Below are 16,543 nucleotides of genomic sequence, written 5' to 3' on the forward strand. Positions count from 1 at the left end.
ATGTTTGACTGCTGGTTCTATCCAACAGCTGCACTTTATAATGTGAGAGCAGTTACGTGACTGAAGTGTATTTACATGTTGACACAATGTTTGGGTGCCATAACGTCATCAGGTGCAGTCAAAAGGTTATTTGCAATGTTGCAAGGACCTCGTATTGTGCCTTTTTTGTTTGTCTGATGTTCCAATATGTGGTCAGTAAAATTTCCCCTTTTTGCCAAAGTGGCTTTTTACTGTGCGTCATTATTCCGGCCCTCGTGTTTTTGTGAAAGCCAGTGTTGGCTGTTGGTAACGGGGACTGTGGCTCCTGCCAACAAAGACCCTTTGCACATGTGCCAACCTTCCACCTTGGCTTCTTTCTAAGAGGTTTTGCAACGACATGCATGCATGACTGAGGCAACAAAGGGTCGAATAGTTGAAGAATACAAATACTATACTAGTCATACTGTTCATCTTATTGTCTATAACAGTAGCAATAAATCATTACTGGATTTGCCTGAAAAAGCATCAATATATAAGGGAAATAGTTGTTATTTATCTATAGCATATGGATATTAGTACGTGCCACACCGTAGCTGAACCAAGAAAAGCATCCAATAATATAAAACAACAGACACTCTTGCTTTCCCGTGCGCAGCACAGTGAAAGTGGGGCTTTACACTACAATATGTTGTGCTGTTAAATTGGAATCTGTGTGAAAGCCCTGCGGAGCTATGGCCTGAAACACCGTGGCTGAGCATTGGCATGAAAGGGAATAGATAAGCAAGAGAGTTCAACAGTCCTGAGCATTTACAGTTTGTGGTCATGGTGGGATCTAAGAAATTATGAGGAGTTATGGAAACATCAACTCACTGACGCAAAGTATTAAAAGGCAGTAAATGAGCACGGGGACTGGCAGAGAGGAAATGTGTGTATGCAGGCACTCTGTTCTTTTGGTGCGTCTCACAGAATCCCATGAAGGTGCTTTGCTTTTCCTTTTTAAACTGGTGAAAGTCCATCTGTTTTTGCAGCTGTTGGCTCAGCTCCAGAAAATACGAGGATTTTCTATGTTTCGGGTAAAAGAGATGTGCTTTCACTTCATCTTTAAGTCTCCTTTTGACTAAATGATAAAAAGGACAATATCTTTGTCCTTTTTTTTTTGGAGGTTTCTTTTTCCTCCTGTTCTGAAGCAGCACTATTTAATGGGAAAGCAATCGGGCCCTGACCCTTTCACCCCTTACACAGCGGCCCCAGGTTTGGCATTATTTATGCAAGCTGCCTTATCCACTAAAGCACCGCTGGAGGCTTCGGCCCGACACCCTAACAAAGCAGAGTGGTAGAGACTACGTTTGCAATAGTATATACATTTGTGCTTTGGTCTTCTTGCCTTCCGGCTTGGGGATAAAAAAATAAAAAAAAAGATCTTCCGGGGCCCCTTAAGGTGTTGTTATGCAGGGCAAAAAAATGGAACAGCTCAATCATCATATCCGCTGTTTATTCTCCTTTGCAAAACACTGGAAAGAATCCCTTCGAGATGGGGCGAGACACCTGGAAGGAGATCAGAGCGGCGCCGCTGTTCCTTCACATTTAAAAAGGAGCCAGTTGAGGTGGTTTGGCAGCTGTTGAGGACGCCTCTCGGGCTCCTGCAAACTGGAACCCCCCCCACCCCCCCCGGGATGACTCAAAACGCTGATGACATTTCATATGTCATCTCACTTTGGAAAGCCTCCGGATCATCCAGAAGGAGCAGGAATACATATCTGGGAGAGAAGGTTCTAGATTCTGTTTACCGGCAGAAGAGAGAAATGGATGGAGAAACAGTGAAGGAGCCTCCTGCACAGGTTAAGTTATCTCTATCGTGGGAAAGGTACAAATAACTTAAAACGGACATAATGACACGCTTTAGGAACTTTTGGACCATAGGTTTTGGCCTCGGCAAAAAAGATTAAAAAAAGATTAAAATTCAACACTTGACTCAATAATAAAAAAAAAAATCAAATGAGGCTTTGAGTGTAGAATGAAAGGATGTCCGTGTTCCTCCAATTGCAAAACAATAAATGCTTCTTTCAATCAAATTATCAACCAGGTATTGATAATTTCCAATGAGACGGCCCGATTAAAGGACGATTTAATAAATACGTGTGTTTCTGAACAGCTGCTCTGCATTGCTAATGGAAAAGAGTACAACAAAGAACCTTCCACTACAGCAGCCTGAGACGAACCGATCTTCAGCATTTAAGGCTAAAGGATAAATTTGTTAGTTCTCTCTGTGCTGGCGCTTTTGGAAGGAAAGACTCTACATTCTATAAAAAAGGTAAGTACCAACCAATGGTTGGTTGTGATTCATCGGACACTAAGTGAGACACCGACATCGACATATTGATGCTCACTGCATTAACAGTGAGCTGATGACTAAAAGGAATCTCATCCAACGAACGAGGCCGCAATATTATTGGTAGGCGAAACACATTGTGAACAATCCTCCACATGGACTTTGCAATATGTGAAACCATCATCATGAAGAGCCAGGAGTGGATAAACTGCATCCAAGCCGTTCCATTTTCCATTGGGAAAATGAACAAGACTACATTATATATTTCATCTCCTGCAGTCATCAACATACTTAATAATGCAAAGAGGATGGAAACAGAAGTAAATGTTGTTGGTTCATTTGATGTCTATATTGTTGCCCACAGTGGCCTAGTTTTCTTTTCTTTGTCTAGTGATTAAAGTGTGGCCTTTAAGTCACACAAGATGAGTTACTTATATACCTATTTAATGGCTTTAATTGGATCATCCAGAGCCCACAGATTGAAATTCAATTTCACTGTGTTACAGCTTCTGAGACTATGGCCATTCAAACTGCATCAGTTCGTGAGAGACGCAATTTTGTAGAGTCAATAAATACATTCATTTTAATTTTATTTGAATTATTTTCAATATTTTGTTGGACACATGCAGTATCGCAGTTCACAGAATCACACTGTAGCTAGTTATTAATGAGGATTTTGCATGACTACGATCAACAATTGATTTGTGTTGGAATAAAAAGAGTCTCTCTCCATCAGTGCAAAACCCAGTATCAGCATGACTGCAGGCCCCGTGAAATATGCATTGATCAATCCAGACTCGTGAGGAAATTATATTGTATAAAAGATGATAGACCGCCCTTTTCAATGGACATTGAGTCAAAGTGAAGCTGAAAATAGATGAAATAACTAGAATTAAAAATCTGGGAAAAATGTTGACACATTCCCGCCTTCAGCTTCATTACTAATCATGTCAGGTCTATGTGGAGCAGCATCCAGCCTGGAATCAAGTAATACAAATAGTAACATTATATATATATATATATATTACAATAACTACACATCATTGAATGGACAGAAAATAAAAAAATAAAATCCCTGTGTAGTCGTGTTTGCTCAAGAAGCTGACACAGCTAAAATATTTAAATATTTGATGACCCCAATTATGAGACATGCAGAAGGCAGAAATTGAAGTGAAACCCCCCCCTCCTATGCACACTGTTTAGCCTGCATTAGGTCTCTACACAAAAGTTTGAGTAGTTTGATTGCTGAAAAAATATGATCCACTCAATTTCTTTTTAATATTCTCTTTGTCACCCGATTCACAAGTTAATTAATTGGTAAATTTATTTATTACACTAAGCCAGACAGTATGCAGGTGGTTTGATTTTAGTGTATCGTAAGTATTGACGCGATAAGACTGCTTCTCAGTGAGCTCTGATAACAGATGACTTAGATATAGTTGATATTGTGAAATAGTACGTTTTTATTTACTCTAGTGGACTATTGTCGGTGACCACCGAAAAGGCATGCAGACGGAAAAACACTCAAACGTGTAATATATCACTCTACCTTGTCAAAGTAGCGTATCTCGTAGTCGAGGATAATTCCGTTGGGCTGCTCGGGCGGTGGCCATGACAACGAGAAACTGCGGCTCGTTGAGCTCACCTGGTGCATTATTGGAACTGCTGAGGGAGCTGTTAAAAAAAAAAAAAAAAAACACACGCAAGTACACACAGTCAATTATCCAGTTACAAGATTCCCAAGCGTGCTTGAACGCCGTGAATGTGAAAACATTGCGTGTCATGTAATGACATATTGGCGATGCTGACACCACACAGAGTCATTACACATTTTCAACCATCATTTTAGGAACCAGTAGCTCTCACAGACCTTTTTATCCACACTACATTTTCTCACTCCTCTGCACCAAGCCAGTTGCTTAGACACACAAGTTCATTTACGTTTTTTCAGATGATGAAGAACCTCTTTCACAGGGTGCAGATGTTGTACTTCGGACTGCTGTGTGATTTATTATCAACAGTAACGCCGCCCCTCCGTTTCACGCAACTTTTGCGTAGCGTGTCGGGGAGGCTCGTGCGCGTCTCCTTCATCTTCTTCTTGCGTCCAGCGTGGTCTGCCGAAGTCTCGCTCCACTGGTGGCTCGTAGCACTCCGGTTATGAGATGGTGGATTTCGAATGAAAATGTCCTTTTCAAAAGAATGCCTTTTCTACCATTTCCTCGGTTGATGTGCGCAGTGTTAAGCCCCTCCCAATGCTCAAAAGAAAGATGATGATGATGATGAAATCATTGTCGGCGTTAATGGATTGCTACGTTAACGCATTTATAACGGGTTTTCTTGTAGAGTACTAAAGCATAAGCGAGATAAGAGAGTTTTGCAGAGGCAGCGGTAACAATGGATCATGTTGTAATTAGGAAGGAGCCTGCGTTGCAGTAGATGAGGTGTTTTCCATCAGAGCAAAGCGCCTTTTAAATCTAAACTGGGTAGTGGGGAAAATCTCACTTTTGTGTTGGTCTCTATAAAGTATCGATGGAGCGGTAACTTGGCCGAAAGAATTACACTGTCACACAAAGAGAGAAGGGGGGGGTGAGGGGGGCTTGGAGCAAGCAGAGGGGATAAAGGCAAAATTAGAGAGAACAGAGAGAGAAAAAGAGGGAAGCAGAGGAAAACAGGAGGGAAGCCGTGGATGTGCAGGCATGACAGAAAAGGGGTGTGAAATAAGAGAGGCAGAGGGACAAAGATGGCACCCTCATAACCCTCATCCCTTGCATTATCCGCTGTGCCCCAGGGTTTGCTTACACACACACACACACACACACCCACACAGACACACACACATATACAAAAGCGCTCCCCACTCACCGGCCTGATTGGTTGTAATGTTGATTGACAGTTGCTGGGCGGGATAAGGGCTCTTGTTGGACACTCCGTTTACTGCCTGTGGAGTAAAAAGTGGAATGGTTCAGCTTTTCGACCCATCAAACATTAACTCCCATATTTTCTGCTGCTAGCATTCTGGTCTCACAAGGTTAAAGGTGACAAACATGACACTCAATAGTCTCAGTAATTCTATAAACAATAGGCACCTGATTTCAGACATAAACGGACAAAAGAATGCTTCTCATTTCTAACCGGCGGCTGATTTTTCGAGGCCGGGGAGGACTCTCTATTGTTCCGACGGGGTTGGGGTCATTCCAGGATTTGTTGTCTTCTTTTTTGGTAAAACAGGTATTTGGTACAGTAGGATTTTTTTTAATAGAATGTTGAGGTTTGAAAATAATGGGCCGTCTAAACAATAGCGTGGCACGGTTAATGGATATTAAATAATTGTGCTAAATGGTTAGAGTGATTAAGTGATTTCATTTTCAGTGTTCTTGAAACTGAAGCGTCATCGTACGTCTCATCCTGCCAACACAGAGACACAATCAGCAGGTTCCGAGTGCATTTAAAGACGCCCAATTAGCTGCCTCGTAATGTTTGTCATGAGCTCAGTTAAAAACAATGTCTTCAGTCCCAGCAAATCACTGAACAAGGACGTGATAATTAGCGGCGCTAGCTTAATGGCTTAATCTGAGCTTTGATTCACTGGCTTAATACAGCATTGGAGTGGCCTTGATGGTTGATATTGGTTGATGATGGTTGATGGAACATATTGTACCTCAAAACTGTACATTAAAAAGCCGCCATGCCAGCGAGCGGCTACTGCGCGCAGTCTGAAGAGCGAGCGCGTGGAATGAACGGAGCTTCACTCCGGGGGACGGACCTGTATCTCGAAGGTGTACGACGTGTGGGCTCGCAGCTTGCTGATCTCCACCTTGGTCTCCTTCAACCCTTGCCTGCCGGCGGCGAAGGCCACGCTGTCGTCACACGGCTGACACGCCCGGCGCTCGCTGCCGTGGCAGCGGCGGCACACGACGTTGTACGACAGGTCGTCGCGGTGCCCGATGTCCCGTGGCGGGTGCCACTCCAGCTGCACCGACGTCTGGTTGACAACGGAGACTACGTTGCGAGGAGCTGACGGGACACCTAGACAAAGGCGATTGCGTGATTGACAGCAGTCAGAACCCGTCAACATAATCACTGCTCCACACCTAGATGCAATCAAACCTTGTGTTATACATCATGAACCAAGGGATGTTACAGTGAGTCTTAAACTCAAACCCAGAGTTTCAACAAAGTCAGCAGGTACACTTTTAAAACTCAAGATACACACACACACACACACATCCAAAAGACATGTTGGAATAGGAAATGAAACATTGTTGGTCTCTGTAATCATATTCACAATAATAGACACAGACTTTCTTTTTGATGTGAATAGAGTAAATAAAGAGATATTTTCAATAATCTAAATTGGTGGTCCGGTAGCTATTTGGACACTCCCTAATCACATTTTATTTCATATTTAATACCCAATAAAAATAAATTTAAGCTCCCTTTTTTAGATGAAAGTTTCCCTCTTATTTTCTAGTGCTTACGTTTGAAAGAAAAGTGTGACTTGGTTTGTTTTTTTGGCCTAAAATTGAAAGTACAAAGTAAATTGCTGCGTAGGAGTGATGCTGCTTTGTTGAGGTGAGGTTTTTCAAGCAATTCCTCTGTTGTCAAAATAGGATGAACCCGGATAGAGTCGTTAAATAACTACATCCGTTTTATGTTCCTCTTTTAGTTCACTGCAATAGGTGATCAGTATTGATCAGTATTATTGCAACAAAGTATTAAAATAAAGCAGCATGTAGCCCTAACAATATAATAAGTGTGATGTGAGCCCCTCACTGCTCTTTGTAGCCGATCTGCTGCTCAAACAGTGCTGGCAGATATGGCCGTTGCTTACACTGTTCCTGCTGTTAGCGCCATAGTAGCAACCAGCTTTACTTTTTCTCTGCCGCCCCCCCCCCCCACCAACTCCAAAAGTAGATATTCACAGTCATAAATCAAACATTGCACACGTTGGACTGTTTTTTCGGGATACTTTTTACACATTCTCCTGGCAGAATGTTGGAATGAAAACAGACGGATATCTAACGACAGCCATGAATGAACCAGAGCTTTTTATAGCAGACACACACACACACACACAGTTTCCCAAATAGAGACTAGCTACAGTCTAAAATGATTCATGTCTCAACCTACTTACACCATCTCTCTGTGGAACAGAGAGGCAGCGTTTTTCAAACCCTGTGTCTCGTCTTGCATGGCGCAGCCTCTTTCACGCACTAAACACATATTCCCTTCAATGGAAAGCCTGAGGACTGTGACGTACTGCTTCCCAACCCCCCCCCTGAATGAGGTGCATGAAATTTGTGTTGGGACAGTAAATCAAAGTAGAGTGTCGCCGATGTCACACACCAATGTGCTGTAATTTGTCAGCTATTGGTAACTTCAGTCCAAAAAAAAAAAAAATCTACCTACAAAAACCTGCCTGAGGCAAAACCACCGCTGGCTATTAAAAAGGCTCATCGGGTACGCACGCAAGTGTGTCGTTTCCTGTTTTTGTTTGTGCAACAGAGAGGCAGACTCACTGGTGCACACGTCCTCCGGTTTGTCCATGTCCCCGCGGTAAAAGCCGCTGCGACACCCGCAGACGGTTGCGGCCTCGATGGCGGAGCGACTGTTGAGCGGGCATTGCTGACACAATCCTACCCCCTGGGAGGGCTTAAAGGTGCCCTGAGGACAAGCTGAGGAGACACAGAGAGAGAGAGAGGGGGGTAAGACATTTAAAGACAAAATAAATGCATGCATACAGCATACGTACGATGGAGCCAGGGCATTAAACGGTGTATCTAGTTTGTTATAGTAAAATAAGTTGCAAGTTACCTTTCAAGCAACAGCAAGTTAATGTTCATAAAACAAGTTTCCTTTTATTTTCTGTACTGGCACCAATGTAAACCGTCTCTGTTCAGTAGTTTTGGTATAATTGTATGTTGGTATATTGATGTTTAGAAGGAGCAGTGCATGGACTTCTGGACCCCGGGGGAGGGGGGGGGGGGGTGGGATTCAGGTGAGGGGAACAACCTGAGGGGAGGACGCCATGGCTGGCTTGCAGCAGTCATTAAAATATTGTCAGCATTGATTACCTAATGCAGTAAGGCGATAATGACGTTCCTAGAACCAGCGGTATCCCTTTTCTCCGGCTGTTGCGCTGAAATTAGCATTTTGTTTCAACTTCAACAATCTGGATCTGTTTTGTTGGTAATAAATCAAACCATCAAAGTCCAAGTTGTACCGTGCTGTGATGTGATGTGATGTGCTTTGCATTCGAGGACATGAGAAATTAGACTAAAAAGGCTGATGGGGGAAAAAACAAATTTGTTTTTTTAATGTGACTTATTTCCAGGTTTGATTAGTCTTTAACACTTCCTCCGCTGTAATGAATGTTCACTTTATCCATGTTTTAGATGCTTCAAGACCCAATGTAACACAGATTTATGTTGGCAGACGGAGGGAGATTGCAACAAACTGGAGCCTAAATGGTAACTCCAATTGAGGGGAAGAGGTAAATGAGACAGAGCACCAGAGAGAAAACATTAAAGGATTTAAGGGCAAGGCAGATTTTGTCCAGGAAAATATAAAGACAGGAACAAAAAAAAAAGATCAACTCAAAGAGAGAGGACAAAAAAATCAAGCAGAGGATAATAACAGGGAAAAAGCCAGTGCTGTTTTTATTCTTCCCTCTCAATAACTGTACATCTGCTGCACTTCTCTATTGTGTTCACTTTCCTGAAATGCAACACTGTTATTTCTTGCTCTTGCTGATGCTTTTTGTTGCTTCGAACATGACTTACAATGGAAGATGCTGTGCTCTGCCCACCATTCTTTTACTGCATATTACATTGTGCATGAACTGCAGAGCATAAAGAAACTACTCGCAGCTCAGATATGAAGTACACTCCATCTCAAATTAAAGGGCCTTATGGAGCTCGTATTTAAAAAAAACAGTCCATGCCTGATTTTTCTTGCAAAAATGTGACTGTTTTGGTTACTTCTGCCCTGGGGATTGGCCCTGACACTCAGCTCTAAACGACAGCCCGAAAAGACCGTAGTAAATACCTTGAGTATCGAGTTAATGGTTGGGCTGTGGCTTGTTAGAAGAGAAAAAGCAAAATCACAGAGGAAAAAAAGAAGGACTAAAAAAGGAAGGGCTGCCAACCTTTATCTCTGCATCTTTGCACGAGTGGTGGAGTTGTGCTTCGCTCTGACACACACACACACACACACACACACACACACACACACACACACACACACACACACACACACACACACACACACACACACACACACACACACACACACACACACACACACACACACACACAGGGTGTGCGTTGCTACATTTTACTTGAGTAAATGTTAATTATTATTCTCGAATGCAACACAAGCCTCAGAACTAAGACAGGTAACACCAGCAATTGATGATTGTCAACATGCAAAACCTAAATGTGCAGAAATTGCCCAATTTGTGACGGTTTGGCAAACAGCCGACAGAACAGACTAATGCTTTAGCAATGACACCACTTTTTAGAATATCAGCAAGAAACCAAACCTATAAACCCACGACCGAGATCATAAGATTGCTCAAATCCCCAAAAAAAAATCTTACGGGTAACCATCGCTACTCCCGCCGTTTCATCTAAAAACCACCAAAGGGTCTCTGTGCACTACAGCAGGAACACGCAGTTAGAGACTACCTGGTGAACACAGTGGATCATTTGCCAGCTAAAGTGAAGTGTTTTCTTCGGCGTTTGTAGAGAGCAACAAAAAAAAAAACAACGTTTCACAGTTAATAAAAAAGGCGTGTGCAACAGAGATAAGACTTTGGCTGAATAATAATACTGCTTTGTAAAAACTATTTACAAACACATTCACCGTAACAACTTCATAAAAAGGAGTTAATAAGTCAAAGTTGTGCTTACAGCTTGTGGCCGATGCAGCTCAAGAGCTTTTCCTTTCCTGTCATCTTTCAACTGTCTGTAATAAATGCAGAAAAATTATATATTTTTTTAAAGTAAATAGACAGTCTCCTAATCTTTATGTGTGTGTACTATTTCAATTCAAGCAATTATGTAATCTCATCACCAGCTACCTTTCCCTCAAGCTCCCTATTTGTCAGACACACTTTCCACCTTTCTTTTCGTCTGTGTCGCTCTCCCTTTATTTTAGCTTCTTTGTGTTCAGACCTTTCTTTGAAGTTGTCTCTTCAGGAGTGTCGATGGCCTGGGCCTTTTTTGTGTCTTCAATAGGCAGATAGACATCTGGCTTGTCAGGGTCATTTATTCAACAAACTCACTCATGGCGCATGGGGTGTGTCACCATGGCAACAAGTCTTGCTTCCTTTCTCTCGGTTAGAGGACTCTGACGCCGATGGTTGTCTCCCTCCCTTTGTGTCCAGCTGTCTCAGGGTTTTAACGCTATATTTGCATGTTGTCACTCATGAACAGAATGTACCATTTTTATAGAATCAAACTGCCAAAATGTTGACAAAACGACAAGTCAAAAAGTAATTTAGTTGTAATCTGCCTATGGAGCCTACATGCTGTTGTACACAGTAGTGTGCGCCTTTGGAATATAGCTACAGTGGGATTGGTTGATGTCTTTGTTATCGATGAAAAGCTCGGGGAAAAAAAAATATATATATATTTTTTTTAGCATAATAACCAAATACTTTGTGAAAGTTCTAATGAAAAACAGGTCAAAGAAATGCATTGACATGCAAATGAACCAGAAAAAAACAAACCTCCCGGTGTTTGTCAGCCTTTACACACACACAATGGTGTACTACTCTTTAAAATCAACCTTTTGTTAATTTGTTAATTAAATGTTTCAGACAGAATATTGGTTTATGGAAAAAGCTATGAATCCTGTTAGAAAAGAAGGTAGATAAATAAATATATATATTTAGACTATGTAACATTTTTGGTGTGGAAAGAATGGACTAAAATAAAGAAAATATTGAAAGCACACATAATTCCCTAAAAAGAAAGAAAGGGCCAGTTGAAAAGGGTAAAAATATGATTCCCTTTGTTTCCCTCGATGCATTCAGCCAGCTGTGTGGAGTCACACGGCGACCACGTCGATGGCAATTGTCTAAAGTTGGCATACAGACTCAATAATCAATTACATAATACTTTCATTTGTGTGTGTGTGTGTGTGTGTGTGTGTGTGTGTGTGTGTGTGTGTGTGTGTGTGTATGTGGTGAAAAGCTGCAGATTTCAAAGACTCTCAAAGTCCACAGTAAGGCTTGTTTGTGTGTATTCAAATGAAGTGCTGACATGTGTAGTGTTGTGCATTTGGTGTAACGGTCTATTTAAATATGTTCACTTTACACACACACACACACACACACACACACACACACACACACACACACACACACACACACACACACACACACACACACACACACACACACACAGTTATATTACCAAGCCAGTATGCAACCCCCCCCACTATCTCTGACACACACACACATACACACACACACACACACACACACAGAAAGACAACCATCTGTTCCAATAGTGAGTCCAGCTTCCTGCCAAGTTGTTATCAGCTGATTGCCAGAGAGCGAACCCAAAAGATGCCGTTGTGGTGCAGACAGACGTCCCACGACATCTCAAGCCACTGTTTGAGCCCCGGAGCTTTAAGTAAAACACACACGAGGCAAGTGGAAGTGGACACTGTCTAGTAGAGCTGTGCAAAACGCACAACATGAACAGTGGTCACACAATACAACTTTTCTATAGTGTCCATGGGTTACATTGCTTGACAAGTAACAAACACGTCAGTCCAAAAAACAGACATGCTGTTATTTTTTGAATACACATAAAAGACATGGTACCACTCGTGCCGTCTACAATTTTAATCTAATGTATTTATTTAACATCCTGTTTTCTACTATTCTTTGACATGCTTCAGGTTGTGATCTCCCATGAGATTTCAAGCTAAAGTGTAACTTATTTATACTGCGATAACCATTGGAAATATTCATTACTATTACCATTACTATTTAGTTTTTCCAAGGGCTACAATTACAAGCTCAATATCTTTCAAGAGATGGACTCAACATTACAGGCAAAACATTTAGCTTTGTGTCTTTCTGCAGCGGCAATCAACAGCACTACCTTTTCTGGCTTATCGTTCAGGACGCAAACGCTGCATGAAGAAACGCTGATTTAAAGGCAACGCTAGAATAATGCATTTCTCTGGAAACACTACTCCTCCGTCCCGTCTGCGTCCTCTATGTCTTTTAACTCTCGCTGTCTTTACCTTTCTGTCCTTGGTTTGTCCTTTTTATTTTATTTTCCTGCCAGTCGAATTCTCCTGAGGATTCTGCTTTATCTTCCTTCCTTCCTTCCTTCCTTTATTCACTTCCTCCCTCCATCCAAAAGCCCCTCTATCTTGTCGACACTCTCTGGCAGTTCAGGACTAATTTTCAGAAGACTAATCTGGGGGGAACACACCAAACTAATTAACATGGGATGAAGAAGCCTCACTTATCATTTCACCATATGTACATACATCACACACACACACACACGCACACACGCACACACACACGCACACACACCCTGCCCCAGACACACTTACACATGGTCTCTTGCACACACACACAAAATGGATGAGACTCACCAGGCAGAATAAGAAATGATGGGTACATCTTCAGAGAGGAAACGGGGAAGGAGGCCAGATATAAAAAGGAGGTAAATGAGATAGAGGAGCTGTTTCTGTGCTATTTATGTTCACCCAAATCTGCTTCTACTAATATTGATATATGCAACATCGCGCCCTGGGGAAAACAAACATCTGAAACTGCAAACAGGGGCCAACAGAAGTAACACAACTACACTAACACTCAAACAAACTTAATTGACACAGCGCTATAATCCACCTTGTTTAGTGAAGCAGGCCAGAATTTAAATATTCATTTTCTTTGTAAATGGAAAAGAAAAAGAAATGGTTATGCAAACATTTCGTTCAAAAATTTCAACAACATATTTGTCTCACAATCACAAAGTGTACAAAGTATATGAAGTGTTTGCTCGTAGCGTGCTTGGTGATACCCGTTTGTTATGTGCTTTGTGAGACAATCCATCTGCTGCATGTTTGCTTGTTTGCTGGAAATTGATTTCCTGTCGGACCGAGCTTACCGGCTTGTGCCTCGAAACAAAATGAAATTTGTGCACACAATGCAACGGTTTTTGCAGTAGCAAGGTCATCAGAAAAGGTTTGAAATCCAAGATGTGTCATTTTTTTGTACTAAACACAATTTTGGATAGCGCAGCCTCATTTATAACAAGGACGTACCTCGACACACGTTGCCGTTGTCGGGTTCAAATCCCGCCTTGCAGCTGCAGCTGCCGATGGGTACCATCCACTCTCCGTCCCCGTTACAGTAGAGCTTGATGGGCACGTCTACCTCCTCGGCGTTGGCAATGCAGCTTCCTCTAGCGATGACCAATGAGGTGGACTCCGCTCCAGTCAACGTCTGCACACAATCGGGATGATGAGAGGAAATGTTCTTGAACATCTGCATGCATGCATACCAACGTATCTGGTCCATACCTCTGGGAAGAGAGCAAAGTTTTGCACCACACTGGGGCATTTCTTGTAGAATACTCTGACAGCCAGCAGGGACATGCAGGCACCCAGATCCTGGAAGGCCAGGTGGAAGCCTTTGCCTTTGGACAGTGGTCCGAAGCTACGAACCTCTGTGTTCACCTTCATCAGCCTTCCCCCGAAATCCACCTGGGAGAAACTCTCATCTGCAGCGATGGTGTCCACCTTACAGTGGACGAGACGGACAGTGGTAGACGCGGGGAAGGATGGGAATGTCAAAGAAAGCGATGGAAGATTCTGGTGTGCCGGTTGCTTGGTTCCTAATTTAGATTCACTGGGTAATGTTTGAATCTCCTGTATAATTCTGCCCTCATGACCACATATTTTATAGAGTCATTATGTTTGTCATAATTTGATATTTCCCCAATGAACCTCAACAATCAAGGCTGCTAGAACGCTCTGCTCCATCAACACAAACTGTGAAACCACACAGAAACTCGGTAAGATTTGGTCAATTAAGAAGCCGCAAACACATGAGGCTGTGTTACACTTTCTTTTTTTCTTTTTTTTTATCATCCAAATCGTGCTTTAAATTGCTCATTTATGGACTCATTACCTTCAGGAAAGGGGCGTTGGCCCAGTACTCCACCCCTTTAATGCCCTCGGACACAGTCCTCTCAGTCTCCAGGTAGTACAGGTTGAACGTCTCTTTACAGGAGCCCAGGACGCTGGGGATGGAGGCGCAGTCGCGCACGGTGAAGCGGATCTCCACGTAGACGCGCTGCGCCGCCCGCCGGTCCACGTACGTCGTGAGGAGCCAGTTGTTCTGGCTGGGCTCAAACACGTTGCACACCTGGTACGTCCGGATGGTGTTGAGGTTCTCGTCGTAGCCGCTCACCTCCTCCCACTGGGGAAAGCGGGAGTGTGTGAGGTGTGGATGGGGGAGAGGGGAGAGGGGGGGGGGGGGGGGAGGGGCAAAATGATTAATGGGTCTAGCAAGACCTGAAACAAATCTCTCTCTCTCCCTCGCTCTCTCTTCCTGAAGAGCGACAACCATTTATCACAATTTGATCGGCGCACACACACACACACACACACACACACACTGTAACCTGCTAGTAAATAAATAACCTGTCCTATTTCATTCAATTATATGTGATCTATTCTCTTAATTTGTCTCTTGATCTATTAGAATCCATTGTGTTATGCATCAATGTTTTTTTTTTTTTTTAAACAGACAGACTCTTAGAGCACTGTGAAGTGCACAGAAAGCTTTCTCCCCCCCCCCCCCCCCCCCCCCCCCGGGTACACAGTATTGTGCTCCTGCACACAAGCACATTACACCTCTCCACATTGCTCTTACTCCGTTGGCGGGGAACGATATCCAGCCGAGCTCAGCTGTCGCCGTCCTCGTATCCATCACCGTCTCTGTCAGGCAAAAAGAAAGAGGAAGGTATGATTTTTAAATCAATAATAGTTCATAAAAGCAGCTGTAATAGTCTGCAACAACAGGGGACATTTGTTAACAGTGAGCATTTAGATATGGCAGTAGCAGACAGCAATAGAAAGCAATTAGCAACACTAACGTCTTACATTAGACCGAAGGTGAAGGCGCTGGTGTCATTTCACCATTTAAAAAAATGCATTTAGGTGAAATCAATCAGTGGCAGCAATAGCAATTAAATAGACAACTCCATTGTGTGAATGTGTGTAGGCAGCATCGAAACGATCTGGGTCCCAAACCTGATCCTGCGTTAGCACCTCTATCTGCTACAGTAACCCCACATACGGACCCGGCTCATTGATTCGATCGCAGCACGATGACACGCTGATAGCAGAGTGCACGCTGCAGCGCCAGAGTTAAACGTGCGCACTCGGATGCAAAGCTAGCCTGCACGACGGCAACAACAAAGAGCAGATGGCAGTATTAATTGTAAAAAGTGAATCGTATTTACTGTGTTAATGGAGAAATATTGTGGCCATTTCAAGACTCACTTTTGCAACTTTCTCTCTGGTATCTGCAAAGAAAACACAGTCTGTAAATCTGGACCTACAGTGAGCGACGGACAAGCACATGTCACATGAAATCCAGGATGGAGGTTGTGGAAGTCACTTTTTCCACAACGTGTTGGTTGAGTTTAGAAAGTGGAGCCAAGATGATCGATCCTTCGTAAGTGCAAGAAGTGCTACTTCTCCTGCAACTGAAAAAAAACTAAATAAATAATAAACCACAAAGGAAGAGATTGAACAAATACAATTCCCCCCCCTTTGCTGAGTCGGTTTGTTCAAACAACACTTGGGCGCGTGTGCGAAATGTACAGTTGGCATTCTGACACACCTCAACACAAAGTCCTTTGTAGTAAAACACGGTGAGAAGATTCCCCGACATCACACCACGGTGCAGCCACCGGCAAACCGCCCCCCCCCCCTCTTTCAATATGTCACCCTGCCTCTCATTATATCCCCCCCCCGTCCTCGTCCCCAAATCCCCCCCCCCCCCCTCCTTCATCCTCTCCTTCACTCTGCATCCCCGTCTTTCATCTCACCCTCTACCTTGGGTGCGTCTTTTTTTTCCCCTTGCCAGCATGCGAGCCTAATTACAGCAGAGCCCGGTTTTTCGGCGCTCCCCGGGGAGTGAAGGGCGTTTGTTAAAAATAAAAATGCTTGTCGCACCAAAAT

General features: G+C 43.1%; 1 protein-coding gene across 1 annotated transcript in view; it reads right to left on the reverse strand.

The window, feature by feature from the left end:
* The window catches only part of LOC119216407 (ephrin type-B receptor 1-like), a 60,080-nt gene that overhangs the window by 25,344 nt on the left and 18,193 nt on the right, over nucleotides 1-16,543 (reverse strand). The window contains exons 2-9 of the mRNA XM_037469205.2: nucleotides 15,228-15,292; nucleotides 14,481-14,771; nucleotides 13,871-14,089; nucleotides 13,613-13,793; nucleotides 7,828-7,983; nucleotides 6,072-6,334; nucleotides 5,171-5,246; nucleotides 3,858-3,982 (exon numbers count right to left, since the gene is read on the reverse strand). Of these exons, the coding sequence (XP_037325102.2) occupies nucleotides 3,858-3,982; nucleotides 5,171-5,246; nucleotides 6,072-6,334; nucleotides 7,828-7,983; nucleotides 13,613-13,793; nucleotides 13,871-14,089; nucleotides 14,481-14,771; nucleotides 15,228-15,292 (1,376 nt within the window). The remainder of the gene's footprint in view (nucleotides 1-3,857; nucleotides 3,983-5,170; nucleotides 5,247-6,071; nucleotides 6,335-7,827; nucleotides 7,984-13,612; nucleotides 13,794-13,870; nucleotides 14,090-14,480; nucleotides 14,772-15,227; nucleotides 15,293-16,543) is intronic.

The sequence above is a fragment of the Pungitius pungitius genome, chromosome 7 (genome assembly GCF_949316345.1).
Source record: "Pungitius pungitius chromosome 7, fPunPun2.1, whole genome shotgun sequence".
NCBI lineage: Eukaryota > Metazoa > Chordata > Actinopteri > Perciformes > Gasterosteidae > Pungitius > Pungitius pungitius.